At 38.0% G+C, this 17,721-nt stretch overlaps 1 protein-coding gene across 11 annotated transcripts in view; it reads left to right on the top strand.

Annotated features, from left to right (window-relative positions):
* The window catches only part of MAP3K4 (mitogen-activated protein kinase kinase kinase 4), a 79,488-nt gene that overhangs the window by 46,307 nt on the left and 15,460 nt on the right, over positions 1-17,721 (top strand). For 7 of the 11 annotated variants that reach the window (XR_011325368.1, XR_011325367.1, XR_011325370.1 and 4 more), the window contains exons 12-19: positions 753-914; positions 1,946-2,079; positions 6,081-6,159; positions 8,197-8,275; positions 10,480-10,576; positions 11,463-11,579; positions 15,808-15,908; positions 17,056-17,136. Coding sequence is in view for 6 of the 11 variants with exons in the window: in XM_069786905.1 (XP_069643006.1) it covers positions 753-914; positions 1,946-2,079; positions 6,081-6,159; positions 8,197-8,275; positions 10,480-10,576; positions 11,463-11,579; positions 15,808-15,908; positions 17,056-17,136 (850 nt within the window). In the remaining 5 variants the exon portion in view is untranslated. Of the gene's footprint in view, positions 1-752; positions 915-1,945; positions 2,080-6,080; positions 6,160-8,196; positions 8,276-10,479; positions 10,577-11,462; positions 11,580-15,807; positions 15,909-17,041; positions 17,137-17,721 lie in introns of all 11 variants that reach the window. The other 4 variants (XR_011325371.1, XM_069786902.1, XM_069786904.1 and 1 more) reach the window with 4 other exon arrangements.

Raw genomic sequence — 17,721 nt, 5'->3', positions numbered from 1 at the left:
ATGACAACACTATTGAATTGAAAGAAATTGTTTGATTTTTTTAAAAATAAATTCTATCAAAATCCATCTGCAAGAAAATCCACTGTCTGCAAGAAACAACATTTTTTTTTTTCCCCCCGTATTTGGAGAAGATGGCTGCTTTGTGATGTAAAAGTAGGTAGGTCTCTCTCTGTTTTTTTGCTCTTGTTTTGGTGTGGGTGGGGTTTTGGTTTTTTTGCTGTTGTGTGTTTTTTGTTGGATGAGGGTTTTCTTTGGTGTTTTTTTGGTTTTTTTGTTGGTTTTTTGGAGGACCGAGAAAAGCAAAGATTTGTTAAGTTGAAGTTGCAGTATTAGGTCCCTGCGTTTCCCCCCGAGTTCAATAGAAGCTGTGTCCAGATACCAGGGTGAAGTACAACCAAAGGCTTGGTCACAGTACAGATAATAAAACTCATTTTCACTTTTCCTGTCTGTCTGGTTTTGGTTGGGGTTTTTTGTTTGGTTGTTTTTTTTCTCCCTTCACTGTCTTTATTTTTAAAGTTAATCTTACTCAAGCGAAAAAACTTCATTATGATACTTCAGTTAATTAGAAGACTTGCTTAGTTCAACTGCTGGAAAGTGGTTTTCCAAGACTGAATGAATTGTGATGGCATTAAAGTACATTTCCATTTAAAATAATGTAATTGTTAGATTTGTGTTTGCCTTAGTCTTGTCAACTGTAGAATATAAATAATAATTTGATGCCCCCCCCATCCCTTTTTGTTGTTGTTACTCAGAGTGATGCATTACAGCTATGCAATAAGATAAGCAGTGCCATTGATAGAGTTGATCACATGTTCACATCTGAGTTTGATGCTGAAGTTGATGAATCTGAATCTGCCACTTTGCAGCAATACTATCGGGAAGCCATGATTCAGGGTTATAATTTTGGGTTTGAGGTAAGGAAACAAAAACTTAATGGCAGGTTTGTCTTGTAGTTTTGGTAAGAACCAATTGAAATTTCTGGGTTTGCATTGGTGCAAATAAGGTAACTCTAACTCTGTGGAAATATGAAGAATTCTAGCAGAACATCATAAAAATATGTGTTGCTGCAGAAATGTTACGTGAAAATGATTGAAAAAGAACAGATAGATCTCTTAAGTTCAGACTCCAATTACCAATGCCTGGAACTCTAAAAAGCTTTAAGAACTTGATGATTTCAGGTATAGCCTTGTAGGCTCTGCAACTTGGCAGCATTTTAGATGAAATCAGAAATATCCTTTGATATTGAATGTCATTGTGAAACTTGGCTTCTCACAGTTTTTTCAGCCTAGAATAGCATAATACTGTAATATGAGCCATTCTTTCAAAGTTTGTGGTGGTTCTTTAATGCGGTGCATGTAGCTTTTGAGAGCCTGCCTTAAAGTGCTGATGAGGAAATGTCATGTTCAGATGTTTTCAGTATACTGTTTCACTACTTGATTCCTGTGAGCTTTGTAAAAATTTTTTAAGATTGTATCATACCCTAACATACTTCTAAGGATAGTCTTCTAAAAAACAGCTGGTATTTCTGTTTAATTTTTTAAATGTACATATATGAACTCCTTTATCCCCTAATGTTACCTGCAATATAACTAAAAATAAACACTACTTTGTGGTTCAATCTCTGATTGCAGAACTGAGCATTTATGTAGGATGTTCCTTAAATGACGTGTATGCTGTTAAACATCAGCACATGCCCATATACACACAGGAATGCAATATGGCTCAAGTGCTGCCTCTCACTACAATACATTTTGTATTGTATACTTTTTCATGTTTTTTTTTCTATAAATATGTGACTGTTTGCATAAAATCATTTTGTCTAAGAACAGGATGTGACTGTTATCATACTGTAAAGTTTTGTTAGCCTGCAAATACTCCAGAGGCTATTGCAAACGGTATTTTTGTTCTTATTAATATGTGAAAAGTAATCTTTAGTTTCTTACAGTACCATAAAGAAGTTGTTCGTCTGATGTCTGGAGAATTCAGGCAGAAAATTGGAGACAAGTATATCAGCTTTGCCAGAAAATGGATGAATTATGTGCTAACAAAATGTGAGAGTGGCCGAGGCACTCGACCCAGGTAACAGCCAACTTGTTACTGCTACAGTAGTTTGTGTTTAAATACCATGCAGGACTTTTCACAGTGTGAATAATGCTTTATTGTTTAGAAGTAGTTTCTTCTGAACTATTGATGCTTCTGGCTCTTAAATTTTGAAAGTAATTTGCATACTAAATGCATAAAGCCAAATGAACACTTCAGCTGCTTAGCAGAAGATTTTGTGGAACATTTTGCTTCATGTTAGCTGACAGAAAATGGGAAGAAAGAGTGGAGGTTGTTGGATCCAGACAATTAAAAGACTTTAGATAAGGGTCATTAGATTGGAACAAAAGTGCTATGTGATCAGGAGTCAATAAAGATTGCAGAATATGCAACAGTCATTCTCTGGGTGTTCTACAGAGAAAGCAGTGTTATTTTGTGCCAGTTGAGGAAACAATGTATGTATGGAAGCTTTAGCCTGCTATAGAAGTTCTTCTATTAGTCCTTTCTGAAAGCATCTAAAGTAAGGCCCACAGATGAGGAAGAAGTGTTTTGACTCTGCTGAAAATTCTTCAGTTTTATGATTACAGTAATGCATGCATTTATGGAGGTTTTTTGTTGTAGTCCGAAGTACTTTCTGTCTGTTGACAGTAGTGTTGTGCACAGTGATCTCTCAAATTGTGCTTACAGTCCGTGCTATGAAACTCTACTGCTGGGCGCTAACGAAAAAAGTTAAAGTTACATCACTTTGAGGATGTAAACAGAGGAACTGAGAAACTGGCTCAAGCAGAATGATACCGTTACTTGCCTTATTTAGCTGGTTTTGCAGCATTTTGCAGCTAGCATATCAGAAATTTAATAGAACTCTTTTGCATTAAAATAGGTGCCCTATTGTCCTGGTTTCAGCTGGGATGTAGTTAACTGTCTTCCTAGTAGCTGGTACAGTGCTATGTTTTGAGTTCAGTATGAGAAGAATGTTGATAACACTGATGTTTTCAGTTGTTGCTCAGTAGTGTTTAGACTAGAGTCAAGGATTTTTCAGCTTCTCACGCCCAGCCAGGGCACCTGACCCAAACTGGCCAACAGTGTATTCCATACCATGGGACGTCCCATCTAGTTTAGGAACTGGGAAGTGGGGAGCAGGGATTCGCCGCTCGGGGACTGGCTGGGTGTCGGTCGGCGGGTGGTGAGCAATTGCCCTGCGCATCATTTGTATATTCCAATCCTTTTATTACTACTGTTGTCATTTTATTAGTGTTATCATTATCATTATTAGTTTCTTCTTTTCTGTTCTATTAAATCGTTCTTATCTCAACCCAGGAGTTTTACTTCTTTTCATGTTTTTCTCCCCCATCCCACTGGATGGGGCGGGGGGAGTGAGTGAGCGGCTGCGTGGTGCTTAGTTGCTGGCTGGGATTAAACCATGACACCTATATTGATCTGTGCTAGCAGATTACACATCAGTGACAGTTTTGTTTCCTTAAAGTATAGGGGTGATCAGTCCGTCCTGGAGGTGGTTTGTTCTGCTTGCTGGAAGGAGAGGAGGACAGAGTGGGTAGGCTGAACCATCTTTGGATAGGCTAGTTAGCTTGCTGTGCTTATCTTAAAAAAACAAAAGGACCACACACATCCCCACCCCCCAAAATCAGAACAACTTCAAAGGCTTTTTTTAAGTATGTTAACAGCAAAAGGAGGACTTAAGATGACATTGGTCCATTACTCGATGAGATTGGTCACCTCACAAATAGGGACAAAGATAAAGCAGAGACATTTAATACCTGCTTTGCCTCTGTCTTTAACACAAATGATGGGTCCTAGGACCGCTGGAGCCCGGGGTTGGAGGACGACAACTAGGGGAGTGATAAGCTCCTGGCTGACTTTCAACTTGTACAAGATTTGCTGCTGCAATGGGATGCATGCAAATCTATGGGGCCTGATCGAATTCATTCCAAGGTACTGAAGAAGTTGGTCAATATTATTGCAAGACTTCTCTGTTAGTTATCGATGGTCTTGGGAATCTGGAGAGGTCCCCCTTGACTGGAAGCTAGCAAATGTTACTCCAATTTTCAAGATGGGCAAGAAGGAAGACCCTGGTAATTATAGGCTTGTCAGTCTCACTTCAGTTCCTGGTAAAATTATGGAGAAGATTATTCTCGGAGTTACTGAAAAACATTTCAGAGACAATGTAGTCATCAAAGTCAACACGGGTTCATGGAGGGCAAGCTGCGCCTTACTAGCTATCCTTTCATGACAAGGTTACCCGCCTAGTGGATGAAGAGAAGGCAGTGGATGTGGTTGGTTTTTGTGGTGTGATTTTTGTTCTTGTTTTTTTTAATTATTATTTTAGCAAAGCTTTTGATACTGTTTCTCACAACATCCTTCTGGACAAAATGTCCAGTATACAGCTGGACATGTGCACAATATAATGGGTGAACAATTGGCTGAAGGGTTGGGCTCCAAGAGCTGGAGTAAATGGGGTAACATCCGGCTGGCAGCCAGTCACTGGGGTGTTTTCCAGGGCTCAATTAAGGGCTGGTTCTCTTCGATGTTTTTATCAATGATCTGGACACAGGAGTTGAGTACATACTTAGTAAGTTTGCCAATGATACTAAATTAGGAGGAGCCGTTGATTCCCTTGAGGGTACAGAGGCCTTACAGAGAGAACTTGATAGATTACAAGTGCTGGGCAATCACCAACCTTATGAAATTTAACAAGGACAAATGCCAGATTTTGCAACAGGGAAGGTGTAATCCTGGATGTATGTATAGATCAGGGCCAAGAGATTGGATCCGCTGGAGAAGGGGATCTTGGGGTTCTGGTTGACGGTAAGCTCTATGTGAGTCAACAGTGTGCCCTGGTGGTGATCAACCATATCCTGGGGTGCCTTAGGCACATTATAGCTAACCAGTTGAAAAAAGTGATTGTCCCACCATACTTGGCATTGGCACAGCCTCGTCTTGAGTACTCCATGCAGTTTTGGGCTCCACAATGTAAGAAGGAGGTAAAAATATTACGGTGTGCCTAGAGAAGGTCAATGAAGATGGTGAAAGGACTGGAGGGCAAGACTTAATGAGGAGTGGTTGAGGATACTAGGTTTGCTCAGCTTAGAGAAGAGGACCCTGAGGGATGACCTCATTGCTGTCTACAACTTCCTCATGAGGGGAAGCGGAGAGGGAGGCACTGATCTCTTCTCTGCAGTGTCTGGTGATAGGACGTGAGGGACCAGCTTAAAGCTGTGTGAGGGGAAGTTCAGGTTGGATATTAGGAAAAAGTTCTTCACTGAGAACGTGGTCAAGTGCTGGAACAAGCTCCCCAGGGAATTGGTCACGGCCCCAGCCAGGCCTGTCAGTGTTCAAGAAGCATTTGGACAATGCTCTTAGATACTCAGTTTAACTTTTAGGTTGCATCAGGAGTTGGACATGATGATTCTCGTGGGGCTCTTCCAAGTCAGGATATCCTGTGATTCTGCTTGCATTTTGTAGGTTGCAGCTGCTAATTCTAGTAGGTCTAAGAGGAGGCAGTGGAGGGAGAGCAGGTGGCTGAAGACACAACTTGCTTTAGCCAAGCTACTTACTTGCTTTACTTTACCGATCTAGGCGCTGAAACCACTGATGCCCAGTTACTGCTGATCAGATAGACAGGAAATCATTAGTACTCTTTTGATCTTGTTTCAGAAGGGAAATTTAGGCAGGGAACATAGTGGTTTGGCTTGTTGCTTTGAAATGTAGTGTGAGTTGATGAGATGATACTGTTCCTGAAGATAGCACATATAGGGGTTGAGGTATATAGCACGACCTGCTCACTTTATTTGGCAGTGTCCTTGCTATAATCAGACTTTATCTGAATATAAGTCGGCAAGTATTAATATAAGCTAAATATTTTACCTCTTATATATTAATCAATTTTCTTAGAAAGATTTTATCATATTTTCCAGAGGAAAAATAATTAACTGCCATTTACTGTTCTTGGATGTTGTTGAAGCTCTTGCAATGGCTTTAGCCGAAGAGCAATTCATTTTCTCTTTTCTTTTTCTTTGAGATAGGTGGGCAACTCAAGGTTTTGATTTTCTTCAAGCCATTGAGCCAGCATTTATTTCCGCTCTCCCAGAAGATGACTTCTTGGTATGGAATAAGTTATTCTGCTTGTTGTTTATTTCTAAATGCTTGTGAAGCTATCAACATATGTTTTCGGGGATGTTTTTTATAAAACGATGTCTGAATACAGATGCTGTTCTGAAACAATTGCTGTTGTATATAACTGTTGATGTTGATATCTCTTCAGTTTGTAAGATTCTGAATAGAGTAAGTTTGTGACCATTGGCATTAATGTTTTCAAATTGCTGACAGGTTGCTGGTACTGTCCTGGGAGGCTATCTCCCTTTGCTCTTGGGAAAGTTGACAGCAACTTTTCTACCGAGTTGCAATTTATAGTTGTCATAATACATTTCTGAATATAAGCTTCTGAGGCTTAGTTAGCGCTTAGAGTTCATTTATGGGTATGAATACAAAATCACAATTGTTTAAAGGTATTTCCTCAAATTGTGCAATGTGAAGCAGACTTTAAAGCATCTTTCTTGTGTTATTACTGTGGAAAAAAAAGTAGACTAAAACTGGCTTTTTTGTGTGCTCTGCCTTCCTCCTTTTCCTGTGGAAATAAAATTCTGAGAATTTATTTCTCTGATCTTGGTACAGTCCTACAGAGAAGTGAAAGCACAGTTGCCACAAAATAGCAGAATGTGAGTGTCAGCACCTCTGACTTTTATTAATTTAAAGATGGATTATGAAATACCAACCACATTAATCTTCTGTAATACACTAATGATATAGTTTAGTCTTTTTCACATATATTTTTATCAAGAGCTCTGAAATAAATTATGTTTTAGTCCCACGTGTGTGTTGCTGGGAAGGGGTTGTCTGCCTAAATGAGAGAGTTAAGCTTGTATTTGAAATACACTGATACTTTAGCTTTAGGAAGTAGTTCCTCAACTTAATTTATTTGCTTTGACGCAGTTTCTAAAACAGACTTTGAACAAGTGAGAGAGAAAGGGGGGATCCCAAAACCTTAACTGCATTTCTGAACTTCTGCTTTCTTAAACTGGATTTCAGTTTTGGAGAGCATCACTTGAAGTCACTTTCATTAATCCGACTCCTATATAACACAGGTCATGAGCCCACAGCATTTTGCCTAGAAATGCCTGTGTCAATCCTAATATCTTACTTAGATAATACCCGATGCCACAGAAGAATGGTGGTCTAGATCTAAGGCTCTAGTTTTAAAGCTGAGATTCTAGCTCAATCTGGGTTGGTAAAATATGCCAATCACAGGCTAAACACATATTTCCCCGGTCTTCACTAAGTCTTTGAATTTCTGCAAGAAATTTTGGCTAATCTGAATGACTGGTATATAGAAGCAGCCTTCATAGCAGCTATACCAAAGAACATAATTTCAGTTCTTTATTGTGAAGATATGTTTTATACCTGATGTTCTGACAAGTAAATTGAACCAGAGGAAGATTTAATAACTTGTCTGAGGTTACATATACAGTGAATAGTACACATAGTAATTAAACGCAGATTGCCTGAGCCCCAGTTCAGTGGTGTAACTATCAAACACCCTTTCATGAAAGTTTTGCTAACTTCAAGGGTAGATAAGGGAAGTGAATTTCTTCTAATATGCAGTGCTTCATATTTGTTGGTTTACAGGCTTTTGTCTTGTGATTCAGGCCATCATACTCACCAGGTTTTTTGGGGTGTTTCTTCTTGGGGTGGGGAGAGGGAGGGCAGAGGAGGTTGTTGCAGCTTTTTCCAGCAAGCTTGATTTTTAATTTCATTAACAATGGATATTTTCAAGTTCCACTAGCTTTATATTATGAAATGTTTTATTTGATATATCATTGTTCAGTTCCTACGGTTATGTAATTTTGACAAGGTCAAAAGGCAAGACAAGACTAAGACTTCCTAGCTTAAAAAAAAAAAATCAACAAAGTCAAAACCCTAATGTGGGTCCAAAAGTTTAATATAATTGGTAGAATGTAGGGGTGTTTACTTGACAGATTACATATTTAACCAGTGTCATTTTATTACTGTGAGCTTTACCATATGGCTATCAACTCTCTTTTAACATAAAACATCACAACTTTTTCTGTTTGTCTTTTCTAGAGTTTACAAGCTCTGATGAATGAGTGCATTGGCCATGTTATTGGAAAACCTCACAGTCCTGTTACAGGTTTGTACCTTGGTAAGGCAGAAGTTACTGGCATTTGTTGTGGAGCTTTGCTGCTATTGTTACAGAAGTTTGATTGTAAAGTAGTTTTAAAATGCTAGAAATACCAATAAAAGTATTTTTAAGCTTTTTGTGGTTGTTGATTTAACCATTATTGCCTGAGAAAGTGTAAATACATGGTGGTTTTACTCAAGAAACTTAAAAGCTCTACAGATGCTTTCCTTGGATTTTGTGCTTGAATTCCGATGAAGTCTTGCAGATCTTCTGGTAAAGGATTGTGATTTTTAAAGGTTGGGTAAAGAAGTGATTATAACTTTAAGGAGGCAGTTACAGCTCCCTCTCACAAAATTTCATTGTGGCACTGCAGATATTTACACTTCTGACGGACTTTAGATTATTGAGGTACAGAGGAGTTATACCTGGGGGCTTGACGATAGAGCTGTGGGAAATAGTTCTCCAATATCGCAAAATTTGTCATAGTGTAAAAAATATCTTTGGCCTTAGAGTGAAATCACCATATGTCATTGTTTTTCTTGAGAAAACGATGTTGCCTCAGCTCTGTTTCCCTTTTACATATCTCTTTCTCAGCACTGTTTCTCTCTTCCTCCTCCCAAGTCCATTGACTGGTTTAACTTTTAGAATACCACGTCGTCGTCTTTTCTTTCTCCTGATGTCCGCTTCCTGGACAGGGTTAATGACAGATGACATGAAGGGAGGGTAATTTGACTCAGGCAAGAGAGAGGTTTTTCAGTATTTCAGGGAAGTTTCAATTTTGATATAATTTTGATGAGAAACTCTTATAGCTGAGAAACCTTTCACAATGAAAGTCAGTCCAATCCTTTGGAAAGAAGCATAGTCTAAAATAAATTTTAGCCAAATTCTGTACTGTGATGTAAAACCTGTACATTCGCTTTTGGCACTGTTGTTCAGAGGAGGGCCCATTTTAGGTAAATCAGTAGCATGATGATCCCAAAGTACTGAAACTCTTATAAATGCTATTGCAGACACAGCAGATCACACAAACTAAATTGCTTGACAGCTTTTGGCTCAGAGCATGGGGAGGGGGTGGCACAGGTGGATGGTGCAGATTTGAACAGCAGGCGGAAACTTTAATACGTGTGAAATAAATGTAACTAAACAAAAACTGTATCTTGGCTGCAGATACTGCCCTTTCTATCTCATGATCAGGAGAAAAATAAGAATTCCTAGTTCCATTTGCATACCATGTTGAAGGACTTAAACCCACTGTGATCTTTACCTCTTTTCCCAAAGCTGAGGATCCAGTTGTGTTCATGCTGCTGCCTGTAGGCACATAGCTGGGCGTCTCCTGGTGTTTTATCCTGTCTTTTTGCTTTGTGAAACAGCCTATGTCCAACTCAAGTGGGTTAGGTTCTGCCTTCTGGGTCTTCTGCTTGTGTCCTTGTGAATTATAACAGGACAATTAACACCTAGCCCTGGCATCTTTTACTTGCCCTGGTCGTGGGAAGAAGGCAGAAACTCACTGATTAACCTAGCCTGGCAGAAAGTACTAACTCATGTTTTGATGGGCAATCTTGCGATGTGACTGCCACAGTATTTTTCTGGCTAATTAAGGAGGGATTGAGGGAAAAGGAAGATGCTTCAGACTATTCATATGGGCACTGAATGAACTAGGCACGAGGACGATGATGGCTCCTTTAGGTTTGACCCTGTCCCTTTGTACCACTTATAAGGGCAGACTATCATGAGGGACATTAGCATGGGTAAAACTGTCATATGTGAGTTTTTTCCCCAGCTCATTTTGTTTTCTGTTATTGGCTGAGAAAACTAATTGTGATGCAAAAGGAACATGATAACGCTGTTTGCTTTTTAACTATTATTTGGTTTGTTATTTTGCAATAAGATAACAAATCATCTTTAATCTGTGAAGTTGAAATAATGAAGATGTGTACTTACTTCACTAAAACTACATCTTCTAATTGCTAGTTTTTAATTCTGTGGAGAATTTTCATTATTTTACAGATGAGTTCCGTGATAAAATAACATAAATAACATTAATACGTACAATTGATTTATTTAAAATTGGAATAATTTTTATTTTTCTTAAAGGATAAGAAAATATGTGCCAGTTCACACTTAACACTGTAAAATAGGAATTTGTTTTAATTTTGTGTCTTGAAATGGCCCTAACAGAGTTTTTCTGACGTCTGAGTAAACGTGCTACCTTTTTATGTTTGCAGCTATTCATCGAAACAGTCCCCGTCCTGTAAAAGTACCTCGGTGCCATAGTGATCCACCAAATCCTCATCTTATCATACCCACGCCTGAAGGCTTCAGGTATTTAGCATTAGTACAGAGTTCTAAACTGGTTTATCCTCTCTTGGCTATGCTGACTGTCAGTGAGTGGAACACCTTTTCTTTCCTGTTGAGGGCAAAGCAGGTAGCAAAAATTAGCATGTTAGTGATCTGAATTTTATTGACGTGCTTTTAAGGACTATGGTTTCTTTTTCACCCCCCCTTTATTTTACAGTTGTTATTGGTGCATGCTTTCTCACTTTGAAGTCATTCTTACCCCCTTTGTCTTTCCCGAGAACAATGTTTCACTGTAACAAGCTTTAATGCAGTGAAAACTGCTCATTAACAAGACTTTTATTTCCTTCCCCACTTTGAATGTCTGCTTACATGCCCGTGACAGTGCTTTCTGTAGTTTAGCATAGATGAGACTTAAAAATGTAGCATTCTGGAATATGGTGGCATTTCTGCATCATTACCAATCTGCTGTGAAGAGGCTTAAAACGATGGATGGTTTTGTTTCCCTTTGAAAGAGCTGACATGAGAATTAATGCTAAAATAGTTTTTAAAAATTTCAAAATGAACTTTGCCATGCGTATTTTTATACAGAGGGCCTTATTTTTCAAGAAGATCAGCACAGTGTCAAACTTTACACTTGAATTTTATTTTTTTTTGAAGTTGCTTAGCTGTTGGCAGAAACTAGTACTACTCTAAAGATTTGGAGATTTTTATTTTGAAGATTATTATTGTACATGTTGACAGCCCATAAGCTTCTGAGACACAGAATTATTCCACATAAAACTCTTTATATACTTGAAAAACTTTTTAAAATCAGGCCTCATTATGCACACCGCAAAATTTTATTTTTAAAATAAACTTTCAAATCCATACTTTTTAAAAATTGTTTCCTAAGTTTTTTTTCTTGCCACAGCACACGGAGTGTCCCTTGTGATGCACGGAACCATTGCAGCGTTGCTGTCAGTCGCCCCGCTCCCGTCGGTAGCGACTCAGCTCAACCCAAACCTGTCAGCAGTGCAAATGATACCAGGTAGCTCCACTCCATGATGTAGCAGCCTCATTCTACTTACATCACCCATATAACTGTTTCCGCGTACTTGTATCCTAGTAGATCATTTGCACCGTGCTTTTCCGTCCCATCATGTCTTCCGCTGGCTCTGTCATTCATGTTTGACTTGAGCAAAATCTTAGGTCTTAGATGATTAAGACCACTTTCAGATTTAAAAGGTCTGAACAGTGTGATAGTTAAAGCATGCAGTTCTGACGTAGATCACAAATTTGCTCAATAAAAATGTCCATGAAGTTAACGTATGCCAGTCAGTTCATTGATATAACTTTACTAAACAATTAGTATTGATAACTAACACTTTGCACGAAGATGACATGCAAACAAGCCCGAGGATTTAATATTTTTTTTTATGTTAGCTAACAGTTTTGGTATTGTTATTGTCTGCCATATATATTTTGAAATACTATATAGAGGCAAACACAAAATTAAACACATAAGACTTCAGGAGGGTTTTTTTAATTTCTTGCTACATCTTTGGCTTCTTAGGGTTGTGCAGAAGAAACTTAATATGAAAGAAACCATTTCTGTATTCCTGTATAAGGATGTGTAACAGAAACCATACCTGTATCATCTGTTTGCTGAGGTCACGAGTGAATTTTTTGGCAGACCTATGTTAGTATCTTTCTTGCTTTTTGGCTTCTGATTTGGCCGTTGTATTTCAGACTGTTGGGTTCTTTCTTCCCATACTACAGTCAGACCATTAACATGTCTCCCAGGTTCTCTAAACTTACTCCCCGCCCACACTCCTAACTGTAAAAATCCTACTATTCACACAGTGATATTATCTTAGGGTTTATAAATAGCTTTTTGGATTCTCATTTCTACTGCAGAGTGCCAAAAGCTGTCTTGTACAAGAGATTCGTATGAATGGAGACACATGATCTGACTGTATCACACAGCTGTAGAGAAAACAAAGAACAGGTAGTGAAGGAACAACAGATTGCTGGTGACCAAAGTAAACTTAGATATGCCTTGATTATGAATCATTTATTTTTTTAATAAATAATTTTCAGTTGTTAGCCAGCAAACCATCATATGGTTTGTAGATTTGTTACCAGATGCGCAGCAGAAGCGTGCGTTAAGATGGAACTAAGTTGCCACTTTTTATATAAAATCTTTCCTGCAATTCTTCTTCTCAGTTTATTTTTATGATAAGATGTGACTTGCACCCTACAGTAGCCTCTAGATGTACAGCTTGTGAGTCTGGGCCAGTTTTTTTTGGTTGAAAACACATCCTGAATTTTTGTCATTCAAACTATGTGTATTTATTATATATCCTTCATGCTTCTGTTTTAAGCCTCCTGTTGAAAAAGACAGAGTAGGCAGTAGTCTGCAGCACTATGCACTTGAAAAGCCTTTTTCATCTAAGTAGCATTCTAGAGAATTTTCACTGAGAGGTTCTGGCAGCTTTATAAGCTGACAGGGTGATGGTTAATTAGTATTTATGATTTTGAAAATGCAAAACTTTTTTATTTGATAATTAGTCTTTACACAACATATGAAGGGGATTTTTTGTAGAATATGTACAGCATTTTAAGCCAAGGCATATCTTTGAAGTTAGTTAATTTTTTGAGAGTGAGATGGAAGGCTAGTTTTTAATACTTGTAGGCTTTGTTGTGATTTATACTACTCAATGCAACTGTCAGATTTATAATTTGACAGACTTGAATACAGTGGTATATTCTTTTAAGGTTTTCTGCATGTATGTCCCACACAAATATTGGTCAAAGTGTGAAGGTTGGCGTTTTGACAGTTTCTTCTAGTTCAAGAAGATAGTCATTAGGAAGAAAAATGAGAATTCTACTTCTTAGTTGCAGTCAAGCACGTAATACTTTCATGGATTGTAACATGACAGTTGATTTGAATGCAGCATTTTAGTCGAATTGCCAAGGCCTGTTTTTCAAAGACTTGTATTTTTCTTAGAGCTCTCAGTTTTTACTTTTCTGATGGTTGTTAATAAAATACCCCATGATTATTTTTTTTTTTTTTTTATGCACTGCCTGGATTTTTAAGTAGCATCACTTAACCCCCTGTATTACCTAGGAAGAATTTCAAGAAAAAATTATTAAAGCAGAGACAGATTTTTGGAGGCTGTTGGGGTTTTTTAGGGGTTTTGTTTATTGAGGAAGGCAAAATATTACAATGTAATATATTTTTAGTGAATTTCTGGTTCAAATATAGTTAAAAGAAACTTGCAAACTTTAACACATTGTAGTCTTAATTATGGATGTCATTTATTTGTGCTCCAAAAGAGAAATGGAATCTGTTGGATCAAGAAAAAGTGTTTTGTGGTTTTGTATGCAAGAAGCGTGGGGTCCAGCTGCTGGAATAGCACAAAACCAGAAACTTTGTACACTTTCCAGAAACTCCTTAGACATTTATTGCATGATTGTAGGCATTAAATATCTGTAAAAAATTTAATGTAGGAACTTGATAAATTAATTGTACTAGGCAGTGCGTAGTGCACAAATGCCACCATAGTTCTATTGAAGTTTTTCTTTGGGGAAAAAAAAATATCATTTTAATATAACTTGAAAGTAAAATCCAAAGGAGCAGTGCCTGGTTGTTTACATTGAGCTTTCTGATGGTTATACATTTACACTATGTTCATACTAATGACCTTTATAAATGTTTTAATTTCTGAGCTAGCTGGAATTATTATTCATCATTTTATATTTACCCAGGACTGGAGTAGAAATTTAGCAAGTTGTCTTCTCTTTTGCTGTTTTTCTTTGCCTAATAACATGCACACAGTCTTTCTGGACACAAACAGTAAAAGATCTGTGTGGCTAAGACATGCCTGAAATGGATTTTAGACACCTGCATTCAAAGCTATGATACTTAAGGTCCTCTGTTCAGCTACTGCCTCATTTTAGAGGTAGTTTAGCTTGGCTTGTTTTTAAGCTCTTTGTGCATCTAGAATTGTTGCTCTGTGTGTGCTGAGAATAACGTCAGCCTTCTTGCTGATTAAAATCTCAACTTCCTGAAGAGTACTGAGGATTTTCACTAGTTCAGTTTCAGTTCCTTCTCAAACTTAAAAAGATCTAGTTGGCAGTAGTAGGGATTCCAAAGCAAAGATCGTATTGAGAACGTTTGCATGGGAATACGGTGTCTTGGGTTTTGGCTTCTGTTCTTAAGATTGTGAAGATTGTGTCTTTTTTTTTTTTTTATACTAGTATTAGGTAATAATTGGATACAATTCAGAAGCAACTTTAGGGCTGTAGGGAAGTCCTCTCATAGGTGTGTGCACTTTGTGATGCCAGGTGTATTTCATATTTTTGTAGTCGTTAGCTTTCAGTGAAGGATTTGACAATGTTCCCTGCTTTCCAGTAATGTTTAGCTCATACCCCTAAAGCATTATGTCAAAGGAGGCATCAGTCACAGCTCTTCCCCACCATGCTTTAAAAATTGAAAGGGAGCCTTGTCCAAAAGGGACTTATTGTAGAAAGACTGCCACGAGGAACTTATGGCTCTAAAATATGGGTGGATTGATCAAAGTCTTGGGCTGGGGAAAGGTGCCTGAAGATTTAAGGATTTAAGACTCATTTCTGTCAGTATCGTTCTTCAGCGTGCTTATTCATCTGGGTCTTAATCTGAGGTATTTAACTCTATTCTGTGCTGTCTGGTAGAGGGCCTCCAAGCAGTCAAGCTGCTGTCATTTAACACTGTCCTTCCTGTCAGCTGGCTTGTGGCTCTTCCCACTAGTTTTGACTTAACGACTATGGACTATGACTGTATTTGCAGCACGCTAGGAGCATATGAATTCAGTTACCACCCTCCATCTGATAATGTGGCTCACATTATCACCCAGCTGAATCACTTCTGATTGTATATCCAAACCTGGCACCAGCTGCATCCTGCAGCAGCTGCCTTAGTAGTATGTTACAAGTCATTAAACTGGATTCTGTTATGGACAAGTAAGAGTTTCAAGTAGTTTATGCTTTTGAAGCTTCGGGTTTTTTCATAGAGTGGCATAACTAAAATTATGTAAAAAGTCTTCATTTGGGGGAAAAATACCACAGAAAGGATTTTCAGTTTGCCTCTTGGCGTCAGGTTTTCTTTCATGTTACTTTCATGGTTCATGTCCCAGGCTTCAGAGGTTCTTTCTCTTTAAAACTGCAGTTAAATTGTCACTAGTAGTTATCTAGTGCAATGCTAAGTTAATTAGTACAATGGCTCTTTTTAACAGGGGTTCCAGTGTCCCTGAAAATGATCGATTGGCTTCAATAGCAGCTGAGTTGCAGTTCAGATCCCTTAGTCGTCACTCCAGTCCCACTGAAGAGCGAGAAGGTGATTGTCACAGTAACAGATTGTGACCTGGATGTGCAGATGATTTATGTCACTAACATATATCTCTCTGTTCCCAGTTCTTACTCTCTCCAAAATTTTTTTTCACCTTTTCCCATTCAAAAATCTTAGATTTTTAAGTTTTAGGCTTATATCGTCAGAGAAAGTTCTTCTATTTTCAGACGTACCCACTATTCTCTTGCCTTTCATACTGTTTCTGAATTGTACCTGAAGGAATTTCCTGGTGTCTTACTAAGTTACAGTGTTATAAATGAAACGAGTGACATGATTGCTGAATTACATACCCTATTCAATATTAAATTTCTAAATGCTGTTAATGAGATATAAACTGGACCCATCAGGACAGTGGAGAGTTTTCTATCCTGTCTTATAACTACCAGTGCAGTATTCATCTTACAAATACTTGCTGTTATTTGAATCCTGGAAGAAGGAATAATAGGGTATGTGACTTGATGCCCTCATCAGGGCTCCTCCTTCAGGTTTCCCCAGCCCCTCTTTATGTGGTGTTTATTACAATAAATACTTTGTAACATTGATTGTTAAGATAGTGTGTTCTGTGCAAATTAAAATGAAGTACAAAATAGCAAGTGAAGTAGAGTTGATACTGTGGTCATCCTGCAAAATGAAGTCGATTTCGAAGAAAGAAATGCCTTAAAAATTTATACTAAGGAGTGTGTGGGATGGTTTTGGTTTGGTTTTTTTTAAGCAGATGTTGAAAATATTGTCTGCCTTGTGCTTATGCCCTTTTTTATGTATCTGTATGAATGGGAAACAGGCTTAGGTTGGAATGAATACAGGTCTTTTTCTAAGGAACCTTAGAAGATTGTTTTCCTACAGATTTCTTACATATTTGATTCTGAGTGCCCTGACTTGAAGTGCTTTCCTCAATTGTGGAAGGAAATCTCTGTTCCCGTATAAATTAAATCCTATTTCAGAATAGCTTTCATAATTTGTTTTCTAAAGATAAGTCATTTTTTAATTCAAGAGCATCCACTGCTATATGGTTGCCTCATATACTTATATGGTGTATTAGTCCTGATATGTAAGATCTCAGTTTCTGCTGAATATAGTGGCATAATCCTTAATATGAGATAAAGCCACTTTTATGCTCACAGTGTTATTTCTCTAGAACCATCGTATCCAAAAGGAGATTCAAGTGGCTCATCCCGGCGCAGTTGGGAGCTCAGAACTTTAATCAACCAGACCAAAGGTAGGTGTTTAGGAGTCACTATAATGTAAGATCTGTTAAACTAGTGCTGTAATAAAAGGTTGATTCTTAATGCTGATTGTGAAGAGGTTTTCACAGCTTTGTACACAGGAAGGGGAAAAAATAAAATCCTGATTGCAGATAGAAGATACTGCTAACAAAATCACAAGGTGTACTCTCTGAGGTGGGAGTAATTAAACTTCATAAAAGTTACATCTTTTCAGAAACTGAAAGATACTTAGCAGCGTTCTACAAAATGAGTACATTCATTACTATAGGAATTACAGAAGTTTGCTGTCCCTATTCAGTGCCCAATTATGAATTGCATGACACTAGGAAGCACTTCCTCACTTCCTAAGCTCTCTCCCCAGCGTGGGATTTTCTTTTGGGTGTCTAACAGCATGTAATCCTACACTGTTTCCCAAATTCAAGGCTGTTATGGGGCCCTTCCTCTCTGTCCTGCTGCTTAATTTCATGAAACTTAAAGTAACTTGATTACTTCTGAGACTCCTATACTGTACAGATGATAAGTGTAGCTTGCTTGCATACATTCTGGCAGGGTGGAACCTCATGAAGCATTAGGAAAAA

The sequence above is a fragment of the Haliaeetus albicilla genome, chromosome 7 (assembly GCF_947461875.1).
Source record: "Haliaeetus albicilla chromosome 7, bHalAlb1.1, whole genome shotgun sequence".
Lineage (NCBI taxonomy): Eukaryota > Metazoa > Chordata > Aves > Accipitriformes > Accipitridae > Haliaeetus > Haliaeetus albicilla.
The sequence above is the reverse complement of the archived record's forward strand: the minus strand, read 5'-3'. Positions and strand labels throughout refer to the sequence as shown.